At 47.2% G+C, this 24,443-nt stretch overlaps 1 protein-coding gene and 1 long non-coding RNA gene across 11 annotated transcripts in view; one reads left to right on the top strand and one right to left on the bottom strand.

The window, feature by feature from the left end:
- The first annotated feature begins 4,451 nt into the window (after positions 1-4,451).
- On the top strand, positions 4,452-19,295 carry PEX26 (peroxisomal biogenesis factor 26). 2 transcript variants are annotated; one of them, XM_070495302.1, is made up of 5 exons: positions 4,452-9,704; positions 11,108-11,248; positions 11,702-11,997; positions 13,240-13,386; positions 15,987-19,295. In XM_070495302.1, exons 1-5 carry the CDS (start codon positions 9,430-9,432, stop codon positions 16,088-16,090), a joined length of 963 nt encoding a protein of 320 aa, XP_070351403.1. In that variant the 5' UTR covers positions 4,452-9,429; the 3' UTR covers positions 16,091-19,295. The 2 variants fall into 2 exon arrangements, with proteins under 2 accessions (XP_070351403.1, XP_044611687.2); XM_044755752.2 differs by having other exon boundaries at positions 4,558-10,200.
- LOC106839448 (uncharacterized) overlaps positions 17,635-24,443 on the bottom strand; it is a 41,884-nt gene continuing 35,075 nt past the window's right edge. For 6 of the 9 annotated variants that reach the window (XR_011497214.1, XR_011497217.1, XR_011497220.1 and 3 more), the window contains 2 exons: positions 22,705-24,235; positions 17,635-22,581 (listed from right to left, as the gene is read on the bottom strand). This is a non-coding gene — a long non-coding RNA (uncharacterized lncRNA). The remainder of the gene's footprint in view (positions 22,582-22,704; positions 24,236-24,443) is intronic. The other 3 variants (XR_011497218.1, XR_011497215.1, XR_011497216.1) reach the window with 3 other exon arrangements.

Genomic DNA, 24,443 nt, shown 5'->3' with positions numbered 1-24,443 from the left:
CTGAACATGCCATGTGTCATCCTGACTTCACACCTTGCTCCTGGAGTTCCTCCCCACCAGAATGCCTCCTCTCTAGATCGGAATCCAATTTGATCACTGACGCTCAGCTTCCCGTCCTGCTGGAAGCCTTCCTTGTCCATCCCACCTCAGCGACATCTCTTCTCTATTCTCCAAACTCCTTCAGAAGTCTGTTCCTCTCATCTGACACTTTACATCAGACCACTGCTTAGAAACAATGGCTTCCCATTACAATGAGAATGAAATTCCCCCTTATCCTTCTTAGGCCCTGTGTGGTTTGACTTCAGCATAGTTCTCTGACTTCTTTTCTTCCTGCTCTTGCCCTCGTCCACTCCCCTTCAGCCGCATTGGCTGGCTCTCACACTCACCAGGTTCATATCCATCTCAAGCCTCTGCACTTGCTCTTCCCTCTGCTAGGAGAGACTCTTCCCCTAGACATCCAGGGGCTACCAGAATATAAAATCTGTAAGGGCAGAAGCACCATTGTATTCCAAGTGGCTTGAACAGTGCCTGTCAATGGTGGGTGATTAATAAGTATATGTTGGATGAAAAGTACAAATAATACACTGCCTTGCATTGTCTGTCTCCTCCTTCCCTTTGCTCCATCTTTCCTTTTGTATCTACCTCCTCCCCCAATCATAAGTGTCCTGAGGGCTTATGATTTGTATCCCCTCAGCATCTAGCCCAGTGCCTTAAGGTAGGTGCTTTAATAAAGACAGGGGGTGGGGGGAGAGTTCCTTCATGCCTTTCTCACTCAGCAGGCTGAGCAGCCTGTAAGGCAGAAAAAGGGTAACCTTTGTCCTCCCAGGGCTGCTCGGCCATTGGTTCAGTGAGCCAGCTGCCAGCCCCAGCCTCTGGGATGTCTGCTCCCATCGCAGCAGAGCTGTTCTCCACTTGGATTTCCCTTCTTGCCACCACTACCATCATTTTCTGAGCTGGGTGGATTTTGGCAAAGGGTATCTAATCTCCTAGAACTGCAGCTGCCCCCTCAGCACACACCTACTCTTAGGAGAAAACAGGGTTCTGCTGGACTAATTGCACTTTTTACAAAGTGAGATGTACTAGAAAGATTTATTAAAAGATCATGACTTTGGCTGCTATATTTCAAAGACTGGGCAGATGTTTAAGTGATAGAGTTAAATATTCCAAACTTACCTCATCCTCCCTCTCTCTCTCAAGGGTGAGCATTCTGTTCTTCCAAAACCATGTCCTTCTCCATATTTGGGAATCTGGAATGGGCACTAGAGGCACAGCCCTATCTCCTCTTGGTGTCTGGGAACTGTAGTTCCCAATGAGTGACGGCTGCTTTTTCCTGGCCAGCAAGTGGGCTGTCCTTCCTCAGGAGGACACAGCAGGAGCCCTGAATACACTGGGATGGAAGGGTACTATAGAAGGCTTTCCTTCTATTTTCAGCTCTCTGTGAGCTGGTTTTGAGCAAGGCATCATTGTTCTGTGGCTTAGGCTCCCCATATGTAAAATGGGGATAATTATGTCTCTCTTTTTCCAGCTGCCAGATTATTTCTTGGGTGGGGTAATTAGCCAGCACCCATTAAATGCTTTGAGCTCATTCCAGCAAGGAGTGCTTTATAAATAAAAATTGTTATCTTTAAAGAGGAAAACGTTAATTTTGATTGCCTAATTGCCTCCACCAACCCACTCTTCGTCTCCACGTCAGAGATGCTGCCTAATCCCTTTGTGCACATCTCCACGCACCCTGCACCAAATTGCTTCCCTGCATCTCCTTCCATTTTGTTTCATCAGCTCGAGTTTCCTATCCTCAAGAACAAACGCTCTCCTCCTCCTCTCTGAAAGGAGAGAATGAGACACACCAACTCTGCCCTTTGTCAAAAAGCATAAGAAAGTCATAGAGAAGGGATGATTCGGACTGGATTTGAGCTCCACGAACTTCACGTCTTCCCAACTTGTGCATGAATGTGACAAAGAGCTGTCAGTCTCTGCTCCCTCTGAAGAAGGAACAGAGAATTCACTGCAGTAGGAAGGAGTTTTGAAAGATCTTAATAAGAACTCCCTTCTCTGGAGATTTGAAAAAGAGTACTGAGACCTAGCACCCTTAATTAGAAGAAAGAGGCTGGTACAGTGGAGTGCCAACAGCAGCAGGCTTAGAGTCAGGATGGCTGGAATCCTGGCTCTGAGACTTGAGGCAAATCATTTCACCTCTCGGGCCTTTCTTTATCTAGGAGATGGACATAACAATATACGTTAGAATGTTTTGCAAAGTGTGTACAAAGTTTAGTTGTTATAAGAGGCAGTATGATGCAGTGGCTAAAAACGGGAATTGTAAAGTCAGACACATTTGCATTAGAATTCCACCTGGATTTGCTGTGGAAATTTGATCAAATTACTTGACCTCTCCAAACCTTAGCTCTGTTATCTCTGAGATGGGGATAATGAGGACTACACGAGACAATGCATTGTAATGGACCTAGCACAGAGCCTGGCGCACACCAAGTTCTCAATACACGTAGTTGTGACCATTATCAATGTATTATGTAAATCTAAATGTAGTTATGACTATCAATGCATTATCATTGCATTATGATTATTTGTCTCACGCTTTGATTTTTTGTAATAATCAAATAAAATAATGTAAAGGGACTTTTTAAGTTGTAAAGTACTACACCAATCTGAGGAATGATTAGAATTAAATGCACAAAGGAGGGAGATGGACTTCCCAAAGACTTTTTCCCAGCTTCAGGGTTATACAAGATCAAGGATGTACAATTGCTTTTTAGCTACAAATAACTATAAACATGTAAATTGTCACTAGTAACAGCAGGATTATTCGTTTCTTGTTTTAGGTAGTAGGTAATACCAATATCCAAATGAAGAATAAAAAGGAGCCTCATAGGGGCTGACCTGGTGGCGCAGCGGTTAAGTTCACACGTTCCGCTTCTCAGCGGCCCGGGGTTCGCCAGTTCGGATCCCAGGTGTGGACATGGCACTGCTTGGCACACCATGCTGTGGTAGGCGTCCCACATATGAAGTAGAGGAAGATGGGCACGATGTTAGCTCAGGTCCAAACTTCCTCAGCAAAAAAGAGGAGGACTGGCAGTAGTTAGCTCAGGGCTAATCTTCCTCAAAAAAAAAAAAAAAAAAAAAAAGGAGTCCCATGACATACTGTGAGTAAGGCAGGTTACAGGGCAGCATAATTATCACTAAATACACATACCTACTATGTGTATTTATGGAAGGATGTCCATCAAAACATTAAAAGCGGTCATTTATGAATGGTGGGTTTCAGATGATTCTTATTCTCTTGTCCTTTTCTGTCTTGTTTGGATTATTTTTACTCTGGGTATATATTAACGAGAACAGTTAAAAGATATAAAAGGGCAGATGTTGAACAATCAGATTTCAGGTTGTAAAACACTAGGAAGATCCATATGACGGTCCTTTAACCTTGGAGAATGTTTTCTTGGGTATGGAAAATGGAGTTTCCGTCAACAAGGAGTAGTTTGTGAGAATCATACTGACAAATGCCCGTGAAGAGAAGTCAGAGGGGAATGAATGGAGCCAGGGGAATGATGGCCCTGGGAAGAGAGCAAGAGAGGACCTCTTCTCTGTTTATTTTGTAGGCTGTAAGAATACGGTGGTTTCCATCATAGCCTGCATACATGTGAATTTCCTCGTTTGCTACGGTAACATGTTTCCTGTTATTCTACCTCTATTCTTTCTGGTCTTTTAGACTCAGCTGTCAGAGAGGAGAACTGTGAACTCACCCACTCGTCATGCTGCCCATACCTTTTGTCCTGAGGGATTAGGGGAAGGGTGGTGAACCTACCTACAACCTGCTTCCACTGTCCTGCTGCCTTTCAGAACCAGACACACAAACAACAAACTCACTTCCCAGCGGGACACAAAATAGCAGGGATGACAGCATGCCTTACCATTCGTGATGATCTTCTTCCCAGAGAACTTCCCACAGGCGAGTCCACACAAGCTTGCAAGCAGACTGTCCATTGGGCAGCCCATCCCCAATGAGGACAAAAGACATGTGCTGGGGGGAAAGGCAGGTTCTTTCCTGTTGCCACAAACAACTGAGATTGTCCTCAGAAAGAAGTGAACGTCTTTGGACTTCAGCATTAAAGCCCACTTAATGTGGAGCCAGGAACAAAGAGGGCTGCCATGTTTGGCCTTGCGGGTTGTAAAATCCACACAACTCCATGGGGTGCCATTCATACAGACTTGCTGGGAATGGCACCTCCTAGAGCTGTGCTGTGTGGATCCCAGGAAGCAGAATTTTTTCTGAGCATACTGATTTGCAGAGAAAGAGGCCTTTACAAAGCCAGGTAGATTGGCTGAGTAGTTCTTAACAAATTTTTGAAACGATCTGAGTTGTTGTCAGTTAAAGAATATGCTCAGACACCTATTTTTCTCATCTTACTAACCTTTTAGTGTTTTTCTTAGAGTCATTCTAACTGCTCCAGAGGCAGGTGCTGAGTGGAGTCAGCATATCTATGCAGCATGGCACTAGGCTTGGGGAGGTAACAGTCTGAGAATAGTAATTAGAACAAAAACAAAAGCAAACTGCAATCCCTTTTATTTCTTTTAGGCCCTGACACATGGGACAGGTTGGGCAAATATTTGTTTTACCTGCTGTAGTCAACTGAGTATGAACTCCAGTTTTAGGGTTGACTAAAGCTACCAGGATTGGTGCGACTGGAGGCCTGCCCTTGAGCTTCTTTGAGTTCTTACTTTTGAGGTTCTTTCTTTTCCTTCTACTCTCTCCTGGATAAGGTATAAAATTAAGATTTCTGGAAATCCTCCCAACATTTCTCTTTCCTCCCCCACTACCCAAATACCTTAATCAGGGCTGACCCAAAATCCCACTTCAGGAAATAACTTGGGGTGTAAATATTCTGTCAGTAGTTCTCAGCCTTTTAAATACAAATGACCACTTTTAGTTGCCCCTCCATCCCTCTTATATTCAGAATATTTTGTCTCCTAAACAAAATCTTTTAATCAATAACATTTGTAGCATTACTTCAAGTAAATACACAATTTATTCTTGAGATATTAAAGCTGTGTCGAGAACCCCTGCCTCTCATTTTCCCTGAGGGCCTGCTAGGGGGACCCTGCAGCTTTTGAGAACCACTGCTGCTCTCCCTGCAGGGGAGGGGATAGCCCTGGCGTGCTGGTGTCAATGGCCCGCAGTTGCTCCCAGCGCTGCTCTTCCCAGCCCGTATCTGTGCATCAAGAGTGACTTCTGATGCTGTGAATTACCCCAAAGTGATTACTGGCAGAGATTTCTGGGCTAGCGAGAAAACATTTTTAAGCAAAGGTGAGGTCCTCTCTGGGGCAACACGGGATAGGGAAAGGAATGCTGCGTTCTTCTGCTGTGTGATATCAGGCCATAGATTAACCTCCCCCAGCCTCAGTTTCTTTCACTGTAGTATGATAAACCTCCTCCCAACTCTAAAATTTTATCATTCAAGGTGACTGAGTTTATTGAACTATTTCCTGGGAAATAAGGAAGACAGCACTAGAAGGAACATTGCAAATTACCCATAGACAAGAAGGCAGGCTGTGGGATCAGTATCTAGAAACAACTTTAAGTGTCTCTCTTTTTTGGGGGCTGAGTTACGGCATGTATCTCTTCAGCTTCCAACCTTTTCATACAGTGATCACCAGTGAGGCCGCCTAAATGTCAGGACAAAATGACATGAGACAGCTCAGGAGAGGCAGGGTCTCCCAGGGCATTGCATGCTTACTGTTTTACACCTTGCTAGATGGCACAGGGATCCTGAGATGGGCAAGACTCTACCCCTGTCCTCAGGAAGGGCACAGAAGAATAGAGGAGCGGCACAAATAACTATACGGAAACATGGAAATTGGGAAGGACCCACAGAGAGGCATAAAAAACAAAGCACGATTGGGAGTTTGAAGGAAGGAATGATTAGCTTGAATTAGGGGTGATCAGGAAAGGCTGGGGGAGAGAGCATCTTTCTGCACTTCCACGATAGAGCCAGGGCTGACTTATCCCCAGTGAGCACCCATTACTTGTTTTGTTTTTCAGGCTTGGTCTGGCATCATGAAGATTTGCTCGGCCTTCTCCTGAGCGAATCCTCTGACTCCTGGGGTGGGTGAGAAACGAGGGAAGTTGGACAACAGGTCTCCTAGTGAGGCTCCTCCAGTCACCTTCAGGGGAGACGAAGAGGAGCGACAGACAGCCCTTTGAAGAATGCCCCTGGGTTTAGGATCTGGTTAGAAATCTCCAGTAATTGTTTTAGCTTTGCCATTGAAAGCACGTGTTTTGTGCTCAGGCAGTTTCTGAGCTTTAGTTTCCCATCTATAAATAGGAAAAATAATAATATGTGTGTTACCTTGCTCACAGGTTTGCTGTCAAGCTCAACTAAGATAAGTGAAAGTAGCTTGTTCAACCAGCATTATACATTAGTGAAGAAGAGGCTCTGGAGCCAAATTGCCTGAATTTAAGTCCCAGCCCTGCTCTGCACTTCCCATGTGACCTTGGGCAAGTCCCTTAACTTCTCTGTTGCCTTGGTTTCTTCATCGACAAAATAGGAATGACACTAGGACTTTTGTCACAGGCTTGTTGAGATATATATATATATATATATACTTTTTTTTTTGGTAAGGAAGATTAGCTCTGAGCTAATATCTGTTGCCAAGCCTCCTCTTTTTGCTTGAGGAAGACCGTTGCTGAGCTAACATCTGTGCCACCCTTCCTCAATTTTGTATGTTGGGCACTCCCACAGTATGGCTTGATGAATGGTGTGTGGGTCCACGCCTGGGATCTGAACCCACAAACCCCGGGCCAGCAAAGTGGAGTGCATGAACGTAACCACTATGCCACTGCACTGGCCCCCAGGGTTGTTGATATTAAAATGAGTTACATGTAAAGCACTCAGAGCAGCACCTAGCACATAGTTAATACTGTCCTACATACAGGGAGCCGTCATCATGACTGTTGCAAAGTGCTCTACAGAATGATTATGATGATTACTTCTTAGACACAGAAGCAAAGTAAGAGTTCTGCTGTGTCTACATGGAGAGGAGCAAACAGGAAGCACTGAGTTTTGCCCTGAACTCCAAGTTCAGGCTTTAAAAAAGAGCCATAAAAATGCCATCTAACTTACGAAGGCCTGGAGTGAGGCAGGCACACCCCTCAATCATCCTGGACAAACATTATCTCCACCCTGCTAATACTTATCTCTTTGGGTGGCTTCTGGGCAAAGGTCACACTAGGCATGATCCTACCGTGCCCAGAGCTTCACCACCGACATCCCTGTACTGAGGGGCTCTGGTTGGGTGGGATGTGTTCAAATGGACAGCTATGGATGCTATCTATTGTCACAAAATGCAGAACCAGTAGAACCAGAGGACAGAACAGGCTGGGCTGACTGCAGCTGTGGGCATCTCTGACCTTTGGTAAGGAAGAGTCGAGTCAGATTCTAGGTCAGAAAGGAAGATTACAGAACTTTGAGGTAGAATGAGGTTCTTTCTTCTCCTTACTCCTTCCCCAGTATATTATACCACCTCACCTTATATTAGCTTCAACTATTCCAGTGGTTTAAAGAGTTCCATGGGCTCTCACATGATCTCTTCTGATCCACACCTCGTGTGGCAGGTGTTGGTATCAATATCCTCAGATGAGAAAACTGAGGCTCAGAGGCATTCGGTGACTTTCTGGAGGTCAGCTGTCTTAGTCACTGAAGGAACCAGGATTCTAAGTGGTGTAGCTCATCTCCCAGTTTAGTCCTCTTTCTGCTACAAAAACACTGACTCATCGCCTGCTCAAAGCAGGCTGAGCAAGTTCACATCCTCAGATTAAGGCAATAGGCTCAGCACCCTGCCGAACACCAAGTTCCAGGGCGTGGGTATGGGTTAGGGGATGGCTCATAATGTGGATTTTGTGTTTCATTCTACTAGTTTTCCCCAAATGGAATGATTCCAACAATACAAATACTAACGAGTGAGGCCTTATAGACCTGAGAGAACTGTCCTTGTTTCCACTCTTTATTTTATCCCAAGGGGAGGTTTCCAAGCTTGCATCATGAGCCCTGAGTCACAAAGACTGCTTAGGTCTATGTCATACCTGTTCACTTTTCCTCAAGTGGAATAAATTTACTTACATTTAGGATTGCTGTGTCTTAGCTTGAGAAATTCTGGGTACATTCAGACACAGAGGGGACGGTGGAGTCATAGAGGATGTGATAAGGAACCAACGTGGGCACCACAGTGCTAAAGTTAAACTGGTGACATACAGTCCACTATGAAGCCTGTGTAATCAAAAATTGGGTGAAACACAGAAACAGAACACAATCATATTTTTATACGATTTTTTAGCAACCTTCCACTTCGTTAAATATCTTGACCTCAGTCTGGGAGCTGCAGCACTACTGAGGCGCATTTGTTTCTGGCAGGTCTGTTTCTTTTAAGGCTGTGCTGCCATCTCCTGGAAAAATTTGGGAATAGCAAGCAACCTCTTGTTCTGGCAGCCATCACTTAGAGGCGGTCCTCCTGGAAGTGAAGGGATGTGGTCCTGCCAGTCTCAACTTGCCGAGGCCTGGTCAGGTCTATTTTCTGATCCTACTGCTTTCCTGATTTTTCAGGGAAGACTTCTAAAATCAGTTTTGAGAAATAAGTTATTTTGTCCAATAATTATATTATTACTAATGATCATCATCTGATGTCGAGTCTGAGGCAGAACTGATAAAATATTTTGGTAACTTCAGCCTTGGACGCATCCACATTTTCCAGAGATCTCTGCTTGCTTCTGGAGTTTGCTGTGTGGAAGGACCGTTGCTTGGTGAGGACGAGGGACTTAGGGCGGAGCTCCTCACAAATGACCCTGTGAATATCTTGGTCCCAAGGGCACTGTTCCACTGACAGAGGCCAGTCATGAGCACGAGGGCCACGTTTTCTCTCGGCTCCGCCCCAACTCTGGATTTACTGTTAGAAAACGAAGTTAAATCTAGATATCAACCCTATCCCTCCTCTGTTGTCACCCCTAATTCTCTTCTCCATTTATTTCTCCTTAGCATTTATTGCCGTTGACATGTTGCTGTATGTATGTTACTCGCTTCTTTTTAATCTTCTGTCTCCTTCCACGATGATGTGAGCTCCGCCACTGCAGACACCTGTCTCTTTGAAAAGTTCACTATGGGATCCTCAGCGCTTAGAGCAGAGCCTGGCACCTAGCAGGTGTTCAAACAGTACCTGTGGAAGAGCGAGGGCCTGGCTGCACCGCCTCACACGGACGGCTGCCGGCGTCCACGCCTCCGCCCCGGCTCCCACGAGGGCTGTCTGCAGAAGGCCGGGGCCCGCCGTCCTCACTGCGACCCCGCAGAAGCTCGGACTCAGAAGCGTCACGCGGCTCCACTCCCGCTGCTGGGATTTCCTCTGTTCGGCCTCTGCTGGAACTGCGTAATGAGGGGCCCTCCTCGTCTCACCACAGCCTCCGCTTTATTGTTGCCCGATGCCGAAGCGGTTGCGCCAGTTTGTTTTCCCCCGGGCCAGCGACGGTTTCTGGGGCACGGCACGCTGAGGGGTGTAGTCCGAACTCCGCCATCGGCATCCAGAGGGCGGCCCACCCGGGAACGGGAAAGGACTACAACTCCCAGAGTGCCCCGCGCCGCCGGGAGCCCTGCGTCCGCCGGGGCTGCGAGGCCGGGAAGGTGCCGGCGCCCCGGCCCTCGCCTGCGGTGAGCGGCACTGTTCGTGAAAGGAACCCGGGGCGGCGCTCCCGGGGCGAGGTGGCGTTGGTCCGCGTCGTGCGCCAGAGGGGCTAGGGCCGGGTACCGCAGGGTCGGCTGTTCGCAGGCCCGAGTGTGGACACGGCCCCTCCTCTTCCTTCCCCGGGCCTTGGCCTCGGGAGGCCCTCGGCGAGCAATGAGGCCTCGCGGTCTTCCCGCCGGCCGGCGCGGCGGCCGCCCCGACGTGCGAGGGGCCCGGCCCTGAGCCCGGCGCTATGAGGAGCGGCGCCCCCAGCCCGGCGGCCCCGCCCCGGGCGCTCGTGGGGCCCCTGCGCAGCAGCGAGCCGGCGCGCGCCGCCCCCGTCCGGTCGGCGGCCGCGGCCCTGCTGGAGGAGGCGGCGGACCTGCTGGTGGTGCACCGGGACTTCGGCGCGGCGCTGCGGACCTGCGAGCGCGCCTGCCGGGCCCTGGCATGCGGCGCCCCGGCGGAGGAGCCCGCGGGCGCGTACGTGCAGGCGCCGCGCGTCTCGGGGGCGGGGGGCCTGGAGCGCGGGAGGGGTCGTGCCGAGGCTGCGCCGCGCGTCGGGGGCGCCGCGCGCTCCTCCCGGGGAGCCTGGGCGTCGTCTTGTGTCCGTTCTCCAGAGGAGGAAAGTGAGGGTCCGCCCCGCGGGCGGGCAGGGGCCGGGTCCTGCCGCAGAGCCTAGGGGCAGCCCTGATCGGGGGGGCGTGGTCGCCGGGAAGAGAGACTGGACCGAGTGTCAGGGATGCAGTCAGCAGCGGGGGAGTCCTCCCCGCCCCCAGGCCGTCCGCTCGCGACCGTGGCGGATGGCGGGAGTGGGTTCAGGGCGGGCGTGGTGTCGCCCGTCGAAGGCCTGCCTGAAAGACTCAGCCCGAGGGAAGCCTCGGCCCCGCGTGGCTCTGCCTGGTGCTGCCGGCCTCGCGGAGCTGAGCGCGTCGTTCCTCGGTGCTGTAAGCTGCGTAGACCGCGCCGGGCGGTGGGGGGTGGCGTCGTGCCCGCCGACCCCGGAGCCGGGGGCCGGAGGGCCCCCTGGGCGGCGCTCGAGGGTCGCGCCCTCCCCTAGGCGGCTGCTACCCTCCCGGACGCGGCGCTCCGCGGGGTCCTTTCCGCCCGGGGCTAGAGGAGGCCTTCCCGTTGTTTTACGCCTGGTTTTACTGCGGAGAAAGGTGTGTGTTGCTTGCTGCTGGAAGGTTTACAGCAACGGTTAACTGCTGGGAAAAGGGTCGTTTCCTCTTGTCGGGGCCCGTGAGACCGATTGCAGTTGTGAGGCCCGCTGGAACCCTAGTGGGGAGGATAGGGGTGCTGGCTGCCGGGGAAGAGAGTCCCAGGGGGAGGTGGGAATGGAAACGCAGGGGAACCGCTACTAAACGCGAGTTGGTTTTTCTGCTGACAGCTCCTTGGAGGTGAAATGCTCCCTGTGTGTTGTGGGGATCCAGGCCCTGGCAGAAATGAATCGGTGGCGGGAAGTCCTGTCCTGGGTTCTTCAGTATTACCAGGCTCCTGAAAAGCTGCCCCCCAAAGTCCTGGAGCTGTGGTAGGTCCTCCCTGCTGACTCGCTGGATCAGTCCAGGAACCAGAGTCTTCATGCTCTCTTCTGAGTCAGTGCCTCTGTCTCCTCTTTGCCGCTTCCCAGCCATTTCCCTCCAAATCTAATTCTTTCCCTATTTTTTTTTTTCAGACCTCAAAACATAGCAAATAAAGGGTGAGGAAGGAAGAATTTAAGAATGGGATAGGGACAAGAGAAAGGGAGGGGACACTGGGAATAGGAGATCTGAAGTGGGATGACAGAAGTTGAATGTGTCAGCTGAGAAAGCTTCTTGCTGCTTCTTAGGAATTCCTAATTCTTGTCAATGTCAGCCTGCAGCAGGGAAGGGCTGGAGGGTGGAGGGGAGGACTTGGATAGGAAAAGTGTAGTGGTTATGAGAGATGAAGCGCTGTGCAGCACTGACTGTTCTTTTTTTGTGGATTGTATTATTTGGGGCTGCAGTGTTCTTTTATACAGCAAAATGCAAGAGCCTGCAGCCATGCTGGAAGTGGTCCGTGCCTGGCTCCAAGACCCAGACAATCAGGGCCTTCCAGAATACAGAGCCTTGGTAGAACTTCACCTGCAGCGGGTTCTGCTGCCTCTGGGCTGCTTGTCGGAGGCTGAGGAGCTAGTGGTGGACTCTGTAGCCTTCAGTGATGAGCAGCGGCTGGATGCACTCCAGGCCATTAGCACAGCGAGGGAACAGCAGAAACATGAACACTCTGGCTCTGAGGAGGCCCAGAAACTAAACCAGGAAGGTAGGACATTATCCTTCTGTGGCTTCTGTAAAGTGGAGTTGTGGGCTTTCATGGAGTTGAGGTCCATCATGACATTCCTGGGAGCTTGGGAGCAAGTCTTTGTATGAGTAACTTCCAAATCACAGAATGGGAAACCTGTTGAGTTCCTTAGAAAGCCAAGCCAACATGGCGGTGGAAGGAGAAGCCCCATATAGACAGGTGGTGCCGGCCGGGTCTCAGAACCTTGGCTCTTGTCTCCTGAAAGTCACCTGCTCCTTGGAATCCTCTCATTAGATCTTTTCCCTCCACCGTGCTGGCCTAGGTGGGATATTACTCCTCCTTTGAATGCTGGCCCAAGTACAGACACAGCTGAGGTGTGCTTGGGATAGTCCAAGGAAATAAGCAACTAACACGATAAGTTGGTGACTTGACTTATGAGATGAAGAGTATGTCTCCTCAGCTTGGGCCCCCCTGGCCCGCATCCTATCTGCCTACACTTACTAGACATCTTGGATGTCTTCTTCAGTGATTGATGTCCACCATCTTCAGGGGCAGCCCACCTCTGCCCATTAGAGTGCAGTTTTATAAAATGACTTCTATAGGCAAGCCACCTCACGACCCACCACCACACACCTGGCTGGCATCATACAAGGGTTCCTACACAGCGTTGGGTTGGGTGTGGGAGTTGTTTTTTTGCAAAGAGACTTTAAAAGGTCTTCTAGTCTAGACCCTTCCCTGGTCTTGAATCCTCCTCATCCCTTTCCCTGGAGTGATCATCTAGTCTGCATATGAGTACCTCCAAGGACAGAAAATTCACCAGCTCCTGAAGCAGCTCATTCCATCTCTGGACAGTTCTGTAGGGAAGTTCTTCCTGATGCTGAATTTAAGCTTTTCTCTTCGTATTTTTTACCCACTGATCCTTGTTTTTTTTCTTGGTAATGTGGACAATAGGCCTAATCCCTTTTTTTACTTGAAAGCCCTTTGCCTATTAGGAGACTTGAATCCTGTTCTCCAAAATGTTTTTCTTTGCATCCTTAAGAGCATGAACTTGTTGAGATAGGATTACTTCTTTGTAAACAAGTTGTTGGCTTAGGGGATTCCCTGTGGCTACCCAAGCCCTCTGCTCTTCGATTCCCTGGGGAGAAATTAGGGAGGAAAGGGATTTGATGGCAAGTTCAGTACCTTTTGCTCAACTCTAAGCTCAGAAGCAGGGAGCTGATTCTCATGACTTATGCTGAAGTTATGCTCTCTCTCCCTGACAAGGCTCCTCCTCCCACAAATTTCTGTCACTACTGATGTCTCTTCGCCGGCTTTGGGACTTTGTAGTGAGCCACTTCTTTTCCCTGCCCTTCAAGAAGAGCCTTGTGGCTGCCTTGATCCTCTGCCTCTTGGTGGCAAGGTTTGATCCAGGTGAGTGAAGCCTGCCTCTGCCCCACCCTTCCTGGGGAAGGGGCAGTTGATGGGCTGGGCCTGTGGGAACCCTCCCGGGGGTGGAGGTACCTCCTGAGTATCTTCTACAAGGAGCATTGCTGGACCCGAGCAAGAGTCAGCCCCAACCCACAGAGAAGGAGATTGGTCTAATCCTGGAGTCCCTGAGAGCAGCCTGGAGAAAAGTCCATTCTATCCTGCTGGCCCTTGAATGTGCACTCTGGCTCATTTAGCCATCTCCTTTATCCAGGGGTGAACTCTGAGTAGAACCTCAGAATTTAAAAAAGAAAATCTTATCATAATGTCTAAAAAAACTGTGTTAATTTAAAACATATTAAATTGTAGAAATACATATACATTTTAGAAAATGTGGAAAATAGAGAAAAGTATGAAGAAGAAAACAGAAGTCACCTATATGCCTGCTATTGTAATGGTTATACTTTCAGTCTTTTTCTATGGATATAGATGCAGTTTTGCATGTCATAGATATTCTTTAAAGCATAGCTTTAAATGGCTAAATAATATTCCAATTTACAGAAGCTTCCGTAATTGATTTCATAACTCCCTCTTGTTGGACATTTGCTTGTTTCTTATTCTGTCTTCTGTTGTGCTGTGAAGGAGACATGAGCTTCCTAAGTGCTCTTGGGAATGGCCCTCTTGTTTCCTGAGGATTAATTCCTCAGAAGGCTGAGCACTGGGCCAGAGGTTAGGCAGGCGCTCACTTTTTTAGATTTTTTTTGTGTTACTCTGTGTGAGTTGTGATGTAATCTCTACTTTCCTTGTGAATTTAGACTTAGAATAGAATTACATAACTTTCAAAACTGAACGGAAAGAGGCCGGCCCCATGGCCTAGTGGTTAAGTTCAATGTGCTCTGCTTCGGCAGCCTGGGTTTAGATCCTGGGTGTGGAGCTACACCACTAGTTGGAGGCCATGCAGTGGCTCACATACAAAGTAGAGGAAGATGGGCACAGATGTTAGCTCAGGGCCAGTCTTCCTCAGCAAGAAGAGGAGGATTGGCAGGAGTTAGCGCAGGGCTAATCTTCCTCAAAAAGAAAAAGAACCATAAAAAAAAATTCTCTAAATTTTTATCAAGTCTCTGGAATAAAGCAGAAAGTCAGAGGGTAGACAGGAACAAACACGAACTATCCTTAGCTTTCCTGAGAGCTAATGAGGGATTCTTCCTACAAGAGACAGAGCTGTTCAGCCAGCACTCCTGCTTAGTGTTCAGCAAAGGGGTTAAAAGACGAGTGTGAGCTGTGCACAAAGAGCTCACTGAAGGAGAGAAAGGACTGTGGGGACACGGGAAGAGCTAAAGATTAAACCAAAAACTTGCAGTTTTGAAAAGAGACAAACTGTTTGTGTGACTTGTAGTCACTTTTCTCTCTGGTTCTTAGGATTCCCAACCAAAAAAGAAAATGAAGGGACTAGAATAAAGGGTTTCCAGTTTTTTTTGCCAAGCGGTGCCATGTTCGCACCCGGGATCGGAACCGGCGAACCCCGGGTCGCTGAGAAGTGGAACATGTGAACTTAACCACTGCGCCACTGGGCTGGCCCCATTTTTTATGGTTCTTATAAGCCCTTTAGTCTCATAAACGCTGGTCTCCTAAGTGGGGACGGCAAGGGGCCATTTGAGTTTGCTGTTTCCAAGTGTCCTCAGAGCGTTTTCAAAGCGCCCTGGCCTTACGGGCCTAACCTCGGTAGCAGTCTCGTGAGCTAACTACTGCCAATCCTGTTTTTGCTGAGGAAGACTGGCCCAGAGCTAACATCCCTGCCCATCTTCCTCTACTTTATATGTGGGACGCCTACCACAGCATGGCTTGCTAAGCAGTGCCATGTCCGCACCCGGATCCGAACCAGTGAACCCTGGGACGCCGAAGTGAAACGTGCAAACTTAACCACTGCACCACCAGGCCGGCCCCGACATTTTTCTTTTTAAGAAAGAAAGAACAAAAAATCACTTAAAATCAGTAATTCAAATAAGGAAAACAAACAAACTAGCTCAGCTCTAATTCCAAAGAGGTAGATTTTACTTCATTTTATTTTCAATATAATGTACTTATGATAAAAAATAGGTAATACTGTCACTTGGCTCTAAATTTAAACGATGCAGAAAGGAATGTAGTGAAAAGTCTGTTTCCAAATTTATCTCCCCAGAGGTAGCCACCATTACCAGTTTTTGGTATATCAAAAAGTTAGATTAAGGGGCTGGCCTGGTGGCGCAGCAGTTAAGTGCGCACGTTCCGCTTCATGGTGGCCTGGGGCAGGAGTTAGCTCAGGGCTAATCTTCCTCAAAAAAAAAAAAAAGGTTAGATTAAAACATAATAAGTTTGGATCTTTTTCTCAGCAAACTTAAGGTCACTGTAATCCAAGTGAATAAAATATATCCCAGAGAATATATCCTAGAGAAAGTGAGATTCTTTACTGGGGAGGGGAGGAGGAGCAAATAACGTTAAGCATCAAAATATGCTTTAAAAACCGTGCTGTCTCCAAAGGCACTGGAGTTTCTGAGGGATGGGTGTGGGCTACGGGAGGAGGAGGAGGGAAAGAAGGCACACTGACCCGTCTCCCCTTTTCCCTGCAGCTTCTCCGTCTTCCCTGCCCTTCCTCTACAAGCTGGCGCACATCTTCCATCGGATCCGGGAGGCCGTGTCTTCTCCTCTCTGCCAGCTTCCCATCCAGAACTGAGTGGTCTTCCTCACTCACCTCACTGCCCCTCAGGTCTGCTGCGGCAGGGGCGAGTGACTCATCCATGGCAGCATGTTTCCTTTTGCTGGCTGGTTCCCTGTAGGAGTGGAGCCAGCCTAATTCTAGAAAGAGCTGATCCAGTCAGATGAACTGTATCTTGCTGCCTGAATGCTCTTCCTCTCGCACCACACTTTGGCTGGCCTTGGTAGGTAATGTGGAAATGGAGTGGGTCTAGAGGGCACAGGTCCTCCAGAAGAGTCACCTCTTATTCCCAGTGGCTCCTTGTGAAGGAGGAGTTTGGAAAAGGAGAGTGCATTCCTGAACATTCCATCTTCTTGGCAAAGGCAAAGGGCTGATTTTTTAGGTCAGGGTGTTAATGAAACTGGAAGTTCAGGAAAACCCTGATGGAGTGACCCTTGGCCTTTCACTTCCTTGGAAAACTTCCTCTGAAAATCACCCCAGAGGGTAGGCCCTTGATTAGGCAGAGTGAGATCTGAGAGAGCCTCTTTCTTTTCTATGCTCCTCTCCACAGATCCGGTCTAGGTATCAATATACCATCCCCATGGTTTTGTGATGGGCTTGAAGCTGCTTGGGCCTTCTCTGTTCAGACCAGCACCTGGCTTTCGGAACCAACCAGGTGCCCGGTGAAAACAGAGTGAGGCTCTTCAGCCCCATCACTGGGTAAAGTGATCCTGCATCGTGCCTCTCGGGCTGCAGCTCGATTTCCCATGTCGTCCGTGGCCAAGCCCTGCTCTGTGACACTTGGTGTCTCCGCCTGCCCTCTCCCTCCCATCAGCCGTTCCCCTGCTCTGCAGTAGTAGTTTTGTGCTTTGTCCAACAGCTGTTTCCCAGGTTCTGCCTGCGTCCTTGCCTCCTTGGTACACTCCTTGACTGCTGGTTCTTCCCTTTCTGTGTCCTCTTGTTCTACTTCTGGTTTCTTGTTTGTATAATGCACAAGTGTTTCTGCTCGTGGGGTCTTGAAAACTAGGCCAGCCTCAGAGGCTGCTGAGCTGAAAATGGAACTGGGTAATCAGGTGAGCTGGAAGCAAGGTGCGGAGTGGGTTGGGCAGAAGGCAGACATGGGTTTTGAAGGCAACGAACAATTTATTCGTTATTGTCGGGAGGAGGCATCGGGGCCTTGGCATTTTGAGTATAGCTGAATGTTTCAGTGTTTTCTGTCACTGGCCAAAGGATCTTACATGTTTCTGTGCAAGTAAATGTAGAACACTACCTTGCTGTCAGGTGTGAAAGGCTTCCCGCAGGAGCCAGCCTTTCTGCAGTGGCAGTCCCGCAAGCGCCCCTGCTGGGACCTCTGTCAGTGTTGAGGTCAAGAATATGGGAGGTGCTTATTAGCTTTTCATAGGCTGATTTTTAGCAGTTGCAAGTCAACAGCTTCTCTTTAGTAAAAGGGATAGAGTAAGTGAACTTCACAGGCCCGTGGAGATTAAGTCCCTAAGCTGTGGTCCAACTCTGTAGAAAACAAATCTATGCTTTTACATATAGGCTTTTAAATAGAGTTAAGAACCTTGAGAGGAAGGGAGATGGGTGAGCTTTGAGATCTCTCCTTTAGAAAGATTTTTTAAAATGAAAATCTGGTCCTGTTCACTACGCTAGATAAAACTCTTTAACGAATTCCCATGGCCTATAGGATAAAACCCAGATCCTTTTTTTTTTTTTTTTTTTTTTTTAGGGAAAGAGCTGAGAGTTAGTATTTTTTTTTTTTATGCTTTTTTGGTGAGGAAGATTGGCCCCAAGTTAACATCTGTAGCCAATCTCCCTCTTTTTTTTCCTCCCCAAAGCCCCAGTACATAGTTGTATATCCTAGTTGCAGGTCATCCTAGTTCTTCTGTGTGGGACAGTGCCACAGTGTGGCTTGATGAGCGATGCTAGGTCTATGCCTAGGATCCGAACTGGTGAACCCTGGGCCGCTGAAGTGGAGCCTGTGAACTTAGCCACTTGGCCATGGGGCTGGCTCCAAAACCCGGATTCTTCTTCATGGAGTTTAAGGCCCGTTAGGCACTGGTTTGGGCTGACACTTCCACTTTCATGTGAGGCCTCTGTTCCTTATGCATGCTGCCCTCTGGCTGCTCAGCCAGTCATAGGTTCTGAACACTGCGCGTTCTCTCACATTTCCGTGCCTTTTGTACTTGCTGTTCCTTTTGGAAGGTCCAGCCTTCCTCCTTGCCTGATGAGTTCCTCGACCTTCCAGACTTACTCAAGGGTTACTCCTGGGAATCCTTTCCCCATGTCCCCTGCTTCTAGGCCCTATTTCATATCCCTTCTGTGGTAGTGACCCAGTGGCCTTATAATTGTGAAGTTCCTTACTGCCTCCAGTAACTGTGAGCTCCTTGAAGCTGGGGACTGTGGCGTGTTGCAGTGTTTGAGTTGGGTCTGGATCCCTGCCCACCTCTCACAAGGCGTGGGACTGCTGGAAAGTGACTTCACCTTTTGGTCTCAGTGTTCTCATCTGCAGTATAGTTCTTTTCTCATAGGGACTTTTGGATGAGTAAATGAGATCCTGCTTATGGAGTGCTTAGCATGTTATCCTGTCCCAAGTAAGAACTCCCGTGAAGGGTAGCTGTCTCCCCATTGCCCAGCTGAGTGCCTGGAGGTTAGAAGGTGTTTAGAGGTGTTTAAATGAGTGAGTTGATATGATTGGCATGACAAGAGGTCTCTGCTTTTGGTGAGCCTGTGGGTTTTGTATTGTGAAACCCTGAGTATACAGAAGACCTGACTGTGCCCAGCTCACTTTTCTGTTCTCTCCTGAAGTTCTCCAGTACTGTTCTGCTTATAGGCCTCTCAGTCCTCTGTTTTATGTTTGTCTTGAACTCTCCAGTGTTGTCTTCCGAGTCAGACAAGGACCTCAGAGCCAAAACTGCTCCGATGACGACCTTTTCTGAGGATGCAGGTTGGTGCTCATATCCGTCTTCAACTCTGGGCTTAACAGGGTCAGAAGCAAAAGGAGGGCTTCCTTGTTAGATGTCCACCTGCGCTGTCTAGTACGCTAGCCGTTAGCCACAGATGGCTTTCGAGCACTTGAAGTGGAGCTGGTCCAGATCAAGATGTTCTGTAAATGTAAAATATACACTGGATCTTGAAGACTTAGTACTGAAAAAAGAATGGAAACAATGATTTTTATATTGATTGCATGTTGAAATGATAATATTTTAGATAGATTGGGTTAAATAAAATCTATTAAAAATAATTTCACTTGTTTCTTTTTACTTCTTTTTTGTGGGGCTACTAGAATGTTTAAAATTACATATGTGGCTCGCATTATATTTCTGTCGGACAGCACTAGTGAACACACCCAGTACACATCAGGTTCAGAGGGGATGGGACTCAGAGAAGCAGCATTGTATGGTGGAATTTGGGGATGGTAGATCTGGAACGATCATCTATTATAGCCCCCTTCTCTTTCAGTTGAGGAAATTGAGACCCAGAGGGGTGAAGAGATTTGCCCCGTCACAAAGCCTGAATAAGACCAAGGTCTCCTGACCCTCAAGTCTAGAGTTCCTTTCACTTCCCCAGGATTCTGCCTCACTTGCCCTAAAATCAGTCACTCTTGAAGTTCACTGTTAAAATGCAAGTGTGTCTGGGAGTGGTAACTTCAGTTGGGGTTGATTAGTTCTACAGGGTTGTGAGAGAATACGACATAGGACAGATGTTTAAAATTTTGGGGTGCTGAGGAGAGCAAGAATGGGTAATACTCCTCCGTTTGGTGGTCAGATGGGAGGCCGGGAAGGATGAGGTGAGGTGGAGAGGAGAAATTAGGCTACTGTGGGTCATCATAGGGATGGAGGTGGGTGGCTGCAGAACAGATGGTGCCAGAGGAGGATGTTGGATTCCGCCTCCAGAACGGGAGTTTGAAGGGACTGAGGAATTATTTCATAGCTTTGTGCAGCTGTTTGCATGTGTCTGTATGCAGACTATTTTAAAAATATATTCGAGTTTTATATAAATGGTCCAAAATTCAAAAGTTGTAAGAGGGAAGTCATGGAAAAGAAAGTCTTTTTTCTACCCTGTTGACATCTCCCAGTTTCCTGCCCAGAGTCCACACCGGTGCCAGTCTGTCTATCCTTCCAGAGCTAATCTCTGGTAGCAAGCTTTCTCTTACACAAATGATGGCATACCACACTGCCACACTTTTTTTTTTTGAGGAAGATTAGTCCTGAGCTACATCTGCCACCCGTCCTCCTCTTCTGAGGAAGACAGGCTCTGAGCTAACATCTGTGCCCATCTTCCTCTACTTTATAAGCGGGACACTGCCACAGCATGGCTTGACAAGCAATGCATAGATCGCACCCGGGATCTGAACCGGCGAACCCCAAGCTGCCGAAGTGGAACGTGTGAACTTAACTGCTGCGCCACCAGGTTGGCCCCTGTGCCACACATTTTAAAAAGTGTGCTTAATCTTGAATGTTTATTCCTCATCAGCTCATGTAGAGCTGCCTCGTTCTTGTTAGCTATATGGTATTCCATTATATGAGAGGCTCACAGGGTATAAACCCTGCACCTTTTCTCTTTCTCTCTTTTTTTTTACTTTTTAAAAAATTGAGTTCATAATAGTTTACAACATTGCGAGGTTTCAGTTGTAGATTATTATTTGTCCATCACCATATAGGTGCTCCCCTTCACCTGCTCTGCCCTCCCCAGCCCCCTTCCCCTGGTAACTACTGACCTGTTCTCTTTGTCCGTGTGTTTGTTTATCTTCCATATATGAGTAAAACCACACGGTGTTTGTCTGTCTGGCTTATTTTGCTTAACATAATACCCTCCAGGTCCATCCATGTTGTTGTGAATGGGATGATTTTGTCTTTTTTATGGCTGAGTACTATTCCATTGTATATATATACACCGCGTCTTCTTTATCCAATCATCGGTTGATGGGCACTTGGGTTGCTTCCACGTCTTGGCTATTGTGAATAATGCTGCAATGAACACAGGGGTGCATAAGTCACTTTGAATTGTTGATTTCATGTTCTTTGGATAAATACCCAGCATTGGGTTAGCTGGGTCATATGCTATTTCTATTTTTAGTTTTTTGAGAAAGTTCCATACTGTTTCCCATAGTGGCTGCACCAGTTTGCATTCCCACCAGCAGTGTATGAGGGTTTTCTTTTCTCCACATCCTCTCCAACATTTGTTATTTTTAGTCTTGGTGATGATAGCCATTCTAATGGGGGTAAGGTGATATCTTAGTGTAGTTTTGATTTGCATTTTCTCTGATGATTAGTGATGTTGAACATCTTTTCATGTGCCTATTGGCCATCTGTATATCTTCTTTGGAAAAATGTTCAGTTCCTCTGCCCACTTCTTTTGATTGGGTGGCTTGTTTTTTTGTTGTTGAGTTGTGTGAGTTCTTTATGTATTTTGGAAATTAACCCCTTGTCAGATATATGATTCGCAAATATTTTCTCCCAGCTGGTGGGTTGTCTTTTTTTTTTTTGTTCCTGGTTTCCTTTGCCTTGCAGAAGCTTTTTAGTCTGACAAAGTCTTATTTGTTAATTTTGAGTAGACATGGTATTCGAAAAGATGCTGCTAAGACCAATGTCAAAAAGTGTACTGCCTGTATTTTCTACTAGGAGTTTTATGGTTTCATCTCTATAGGACATGAAATGCTTTCTGTTCATTCCAACAACCCTGTTAAAAAAAAACCCATGAAAATAAAATTATCTATATTTTCTGTTCGATATACATTGATTTTTTATTATAAATACATCTCTGTTACTTTGAGTTCTGCAGTTTTCTTCATTTAATATCATCATCTATTCAGTTTCCACCATCATCTGCTTCCTCACTATATGTCTGTGTTTCCTATGGCAGCTGTAAGAAATTGCCACAAACTATGGGGCTTAAAACAACAGAAATTTCTTCTCTCACAGTTCTGGAGCCCAGGAGTCCAAAATCCAGGTGTCTCTCTGAAGGCTCTGGGGAGAATCCTTCCTGTGGTCTTCCAGCCTCTGGTGGCTCTGAGGGTCCTTGGCTTGTGGCAGCATAACTCCAATCTCTGTCTCCATCTTCACTTGGCCTTCTTCTGTGTTTTTACGTCTTCTCCTTGTCTGTCTCTTACGAGGGCACTTGTCATCGAATTTAGGACCTACCCTAATCCAGGATGACCTCATCTTGAGATCCTTAATTACATCTGCAAAGACCCTCATTCCAAATAAGGTGACGGTCTGAGGTTCCAAGTGGACATATCTTCTGGGGGCCACAATTCAACCGCTGACTCCCTGTGCAGTATTTGTCAGCCATTTCATTTTTTTCCAGCTTTTTGCTAATATGAATAACAGCTCTAACAGATTGCATATGAAAATGCTGTAAAACAGCACTGTTATTTTCCTTGTGTGTTGTTTTCTTGGGATAGTTTTTCAAAGTGTATTTGCAACATAAATGGTGAGAAGAGTTTTCTAGCTCGTTTAACGTACTGCCAGGGGGTCGTCCAGAAAGACTGGATCACTTTGCAATTGCCATAGCAATAGGTGAAATAACTGAAAAAAAAAAAAGACAGTTCAACCAATTGTTTCAGTGTCTGACAGGAGGGAAATATCCAAGTGAAGAATTAACCCTATATAGAATACCAAGGCCTCAGGGAGAAGAAGATAATGACCCACCTGCTTTCTTTCCTCTGGAGCCACTTTATCCCAGACGATCTGGCAGCTGAAGCAGGTGGTTATTCCATCTGTAACAGAGCCTTAGAGGCAGTGAGGTTAAGGGCTTCAGTGCTGGCCTCTGATCAGCTTGACCAATTTATGAAGAAGAGTTTTTTCTTAGTTCCCCAACCTCAGCCTTCTCTGCACTTTGCTACTCTGTCCTTGACCCCCAACCTAATCACTCACTGCCTCACGTTCTCATTGCCTCATCTTTCTGCTGAGTTCTATGTTACTGACTAATGTTAGCCTAAAGGGGAGGTGAGTTTAACAAGGATCAAAAGCTGAAGCTATGAAGACAATGCTCTGAAAGGTGCCATTTCTGACATCAACCCGTTGGGAGGAGTGAGTGGAGGGAAGAATCGGGGCCAGTAGGAAAATATTGCCTTCCCCAATGTAAGACAAAACAACCCAGACTCTCCAAGGTTGATTTTGGAAGGACACCTGCCTGGAAGAAGGGCCGGCTGGATTATGTGGCTCCAAATTTGTCCCAAGATCACCTTTTCTTTGGTGGTCTCTTGATCATGGCTGCTGCAAGCACGCAGCCTTAAAAGGGGAACCACTTTATCTGTGATTACTGTGGCCAAAGATGCCCACCTTTTCTTTCTCTTAGTCCCCTGTAGCATATGAGAAACAAGCTTGGAATATTAATATTTAAATATGAGTGTACTTAAAACTAGGGGTAACCAAAGTAAAATAAATACAGCAAATACCTACATCTAGATAATCCGATTATCAAATGTAGTCTGCTCTCTCAAACTCACAGGCTCCCCTCAGCAGTGTGGGTGCTTGGAAATTAACATGTTTCATGCGTCTTTTCCTCTGGGCTCACGGTCTCCCTCCACATCGTAAACTCCATCTTTAACGCCTATCCACTGGAGCAGCAGCCTAGGAATGTGGAGTCTCAAAGTCTAAGCTAAGAGAATGAAGACAAGCCCTCTGTGTCTCAGGTTTGCCTTTCCAGTTCCAGTTTACAGGTGATGATGAAACATCTGAGCTCAGCTTCTGGGGTCAGACTCCCTGAGTGCAAACCCCAGGTCCATCTCTTACCAGTTGTGTAATCAGGAACAAGAGTTAACATTTCTAAATCTCAAAATGCTTCATCTGTAAAATGGAGATAATAGAAATTTTAATTTCAGAGGTTTGTTGTGAGGAGTAAAAGAGGTAAGCCCTTAGCACAGTGTTTGGCACCTAGAAAGTGTTCAGTGTTGGCATATTGTATAAATAACAGGTATATAAATATCATGAAGACCAACTCTTCTCCTGGGTGATTGATAGAAATTACCCCCTATGCAAATGGGTGTGGTTCAACTTTTTATAATTAGTGTATTGGAGAATATGACCCCATAGCACAAAAACTCATGCAAGAAGAAATACACTCACACATAGTACCTGGAATGTAGAGGAGGTGGAGTTATTTCTTTACAAGGCCTAAATCACACCGTGTGTGATTGCTTTCTCATAAATAGCCTGGATTTGACTTCAGTTTTACCACCTGCAAAAAGGGAACTGTATTTGTCAGGGTTCTCCAGAGAAATAGAACCAAGAGGAGATATATCCTGTTTATATCTATTTCTATATCTATATCTATATCTATATCTGTATCTCTATAGGGAGAGGGAGAGAGAAGGAACTGGCTCATGTGATGATGGAGGCTGAGAAGTCCGAGATCTGCAGTCAGCAAGTTGGAGACCCAGGAGACC

This window comes from Equus asinus, chromosome 22, assembly GCF_041296235.1.
Source record: "Equus asinus isolate D_3611 breed Donkey chromosome 22, EquAss-T2T_v2, whole genome shotgun sequence".
Taxonomy (NCBI): Eukaryota; Metazoa; Chordata; class Mammalia; order Perissodactyla; family Equidae; genus Equus; species Equus asinus.
Note: the sequence above shows the minus strand (reverse complement) of the source record. Positions and strands in the feature narration are given on the sequence as shown.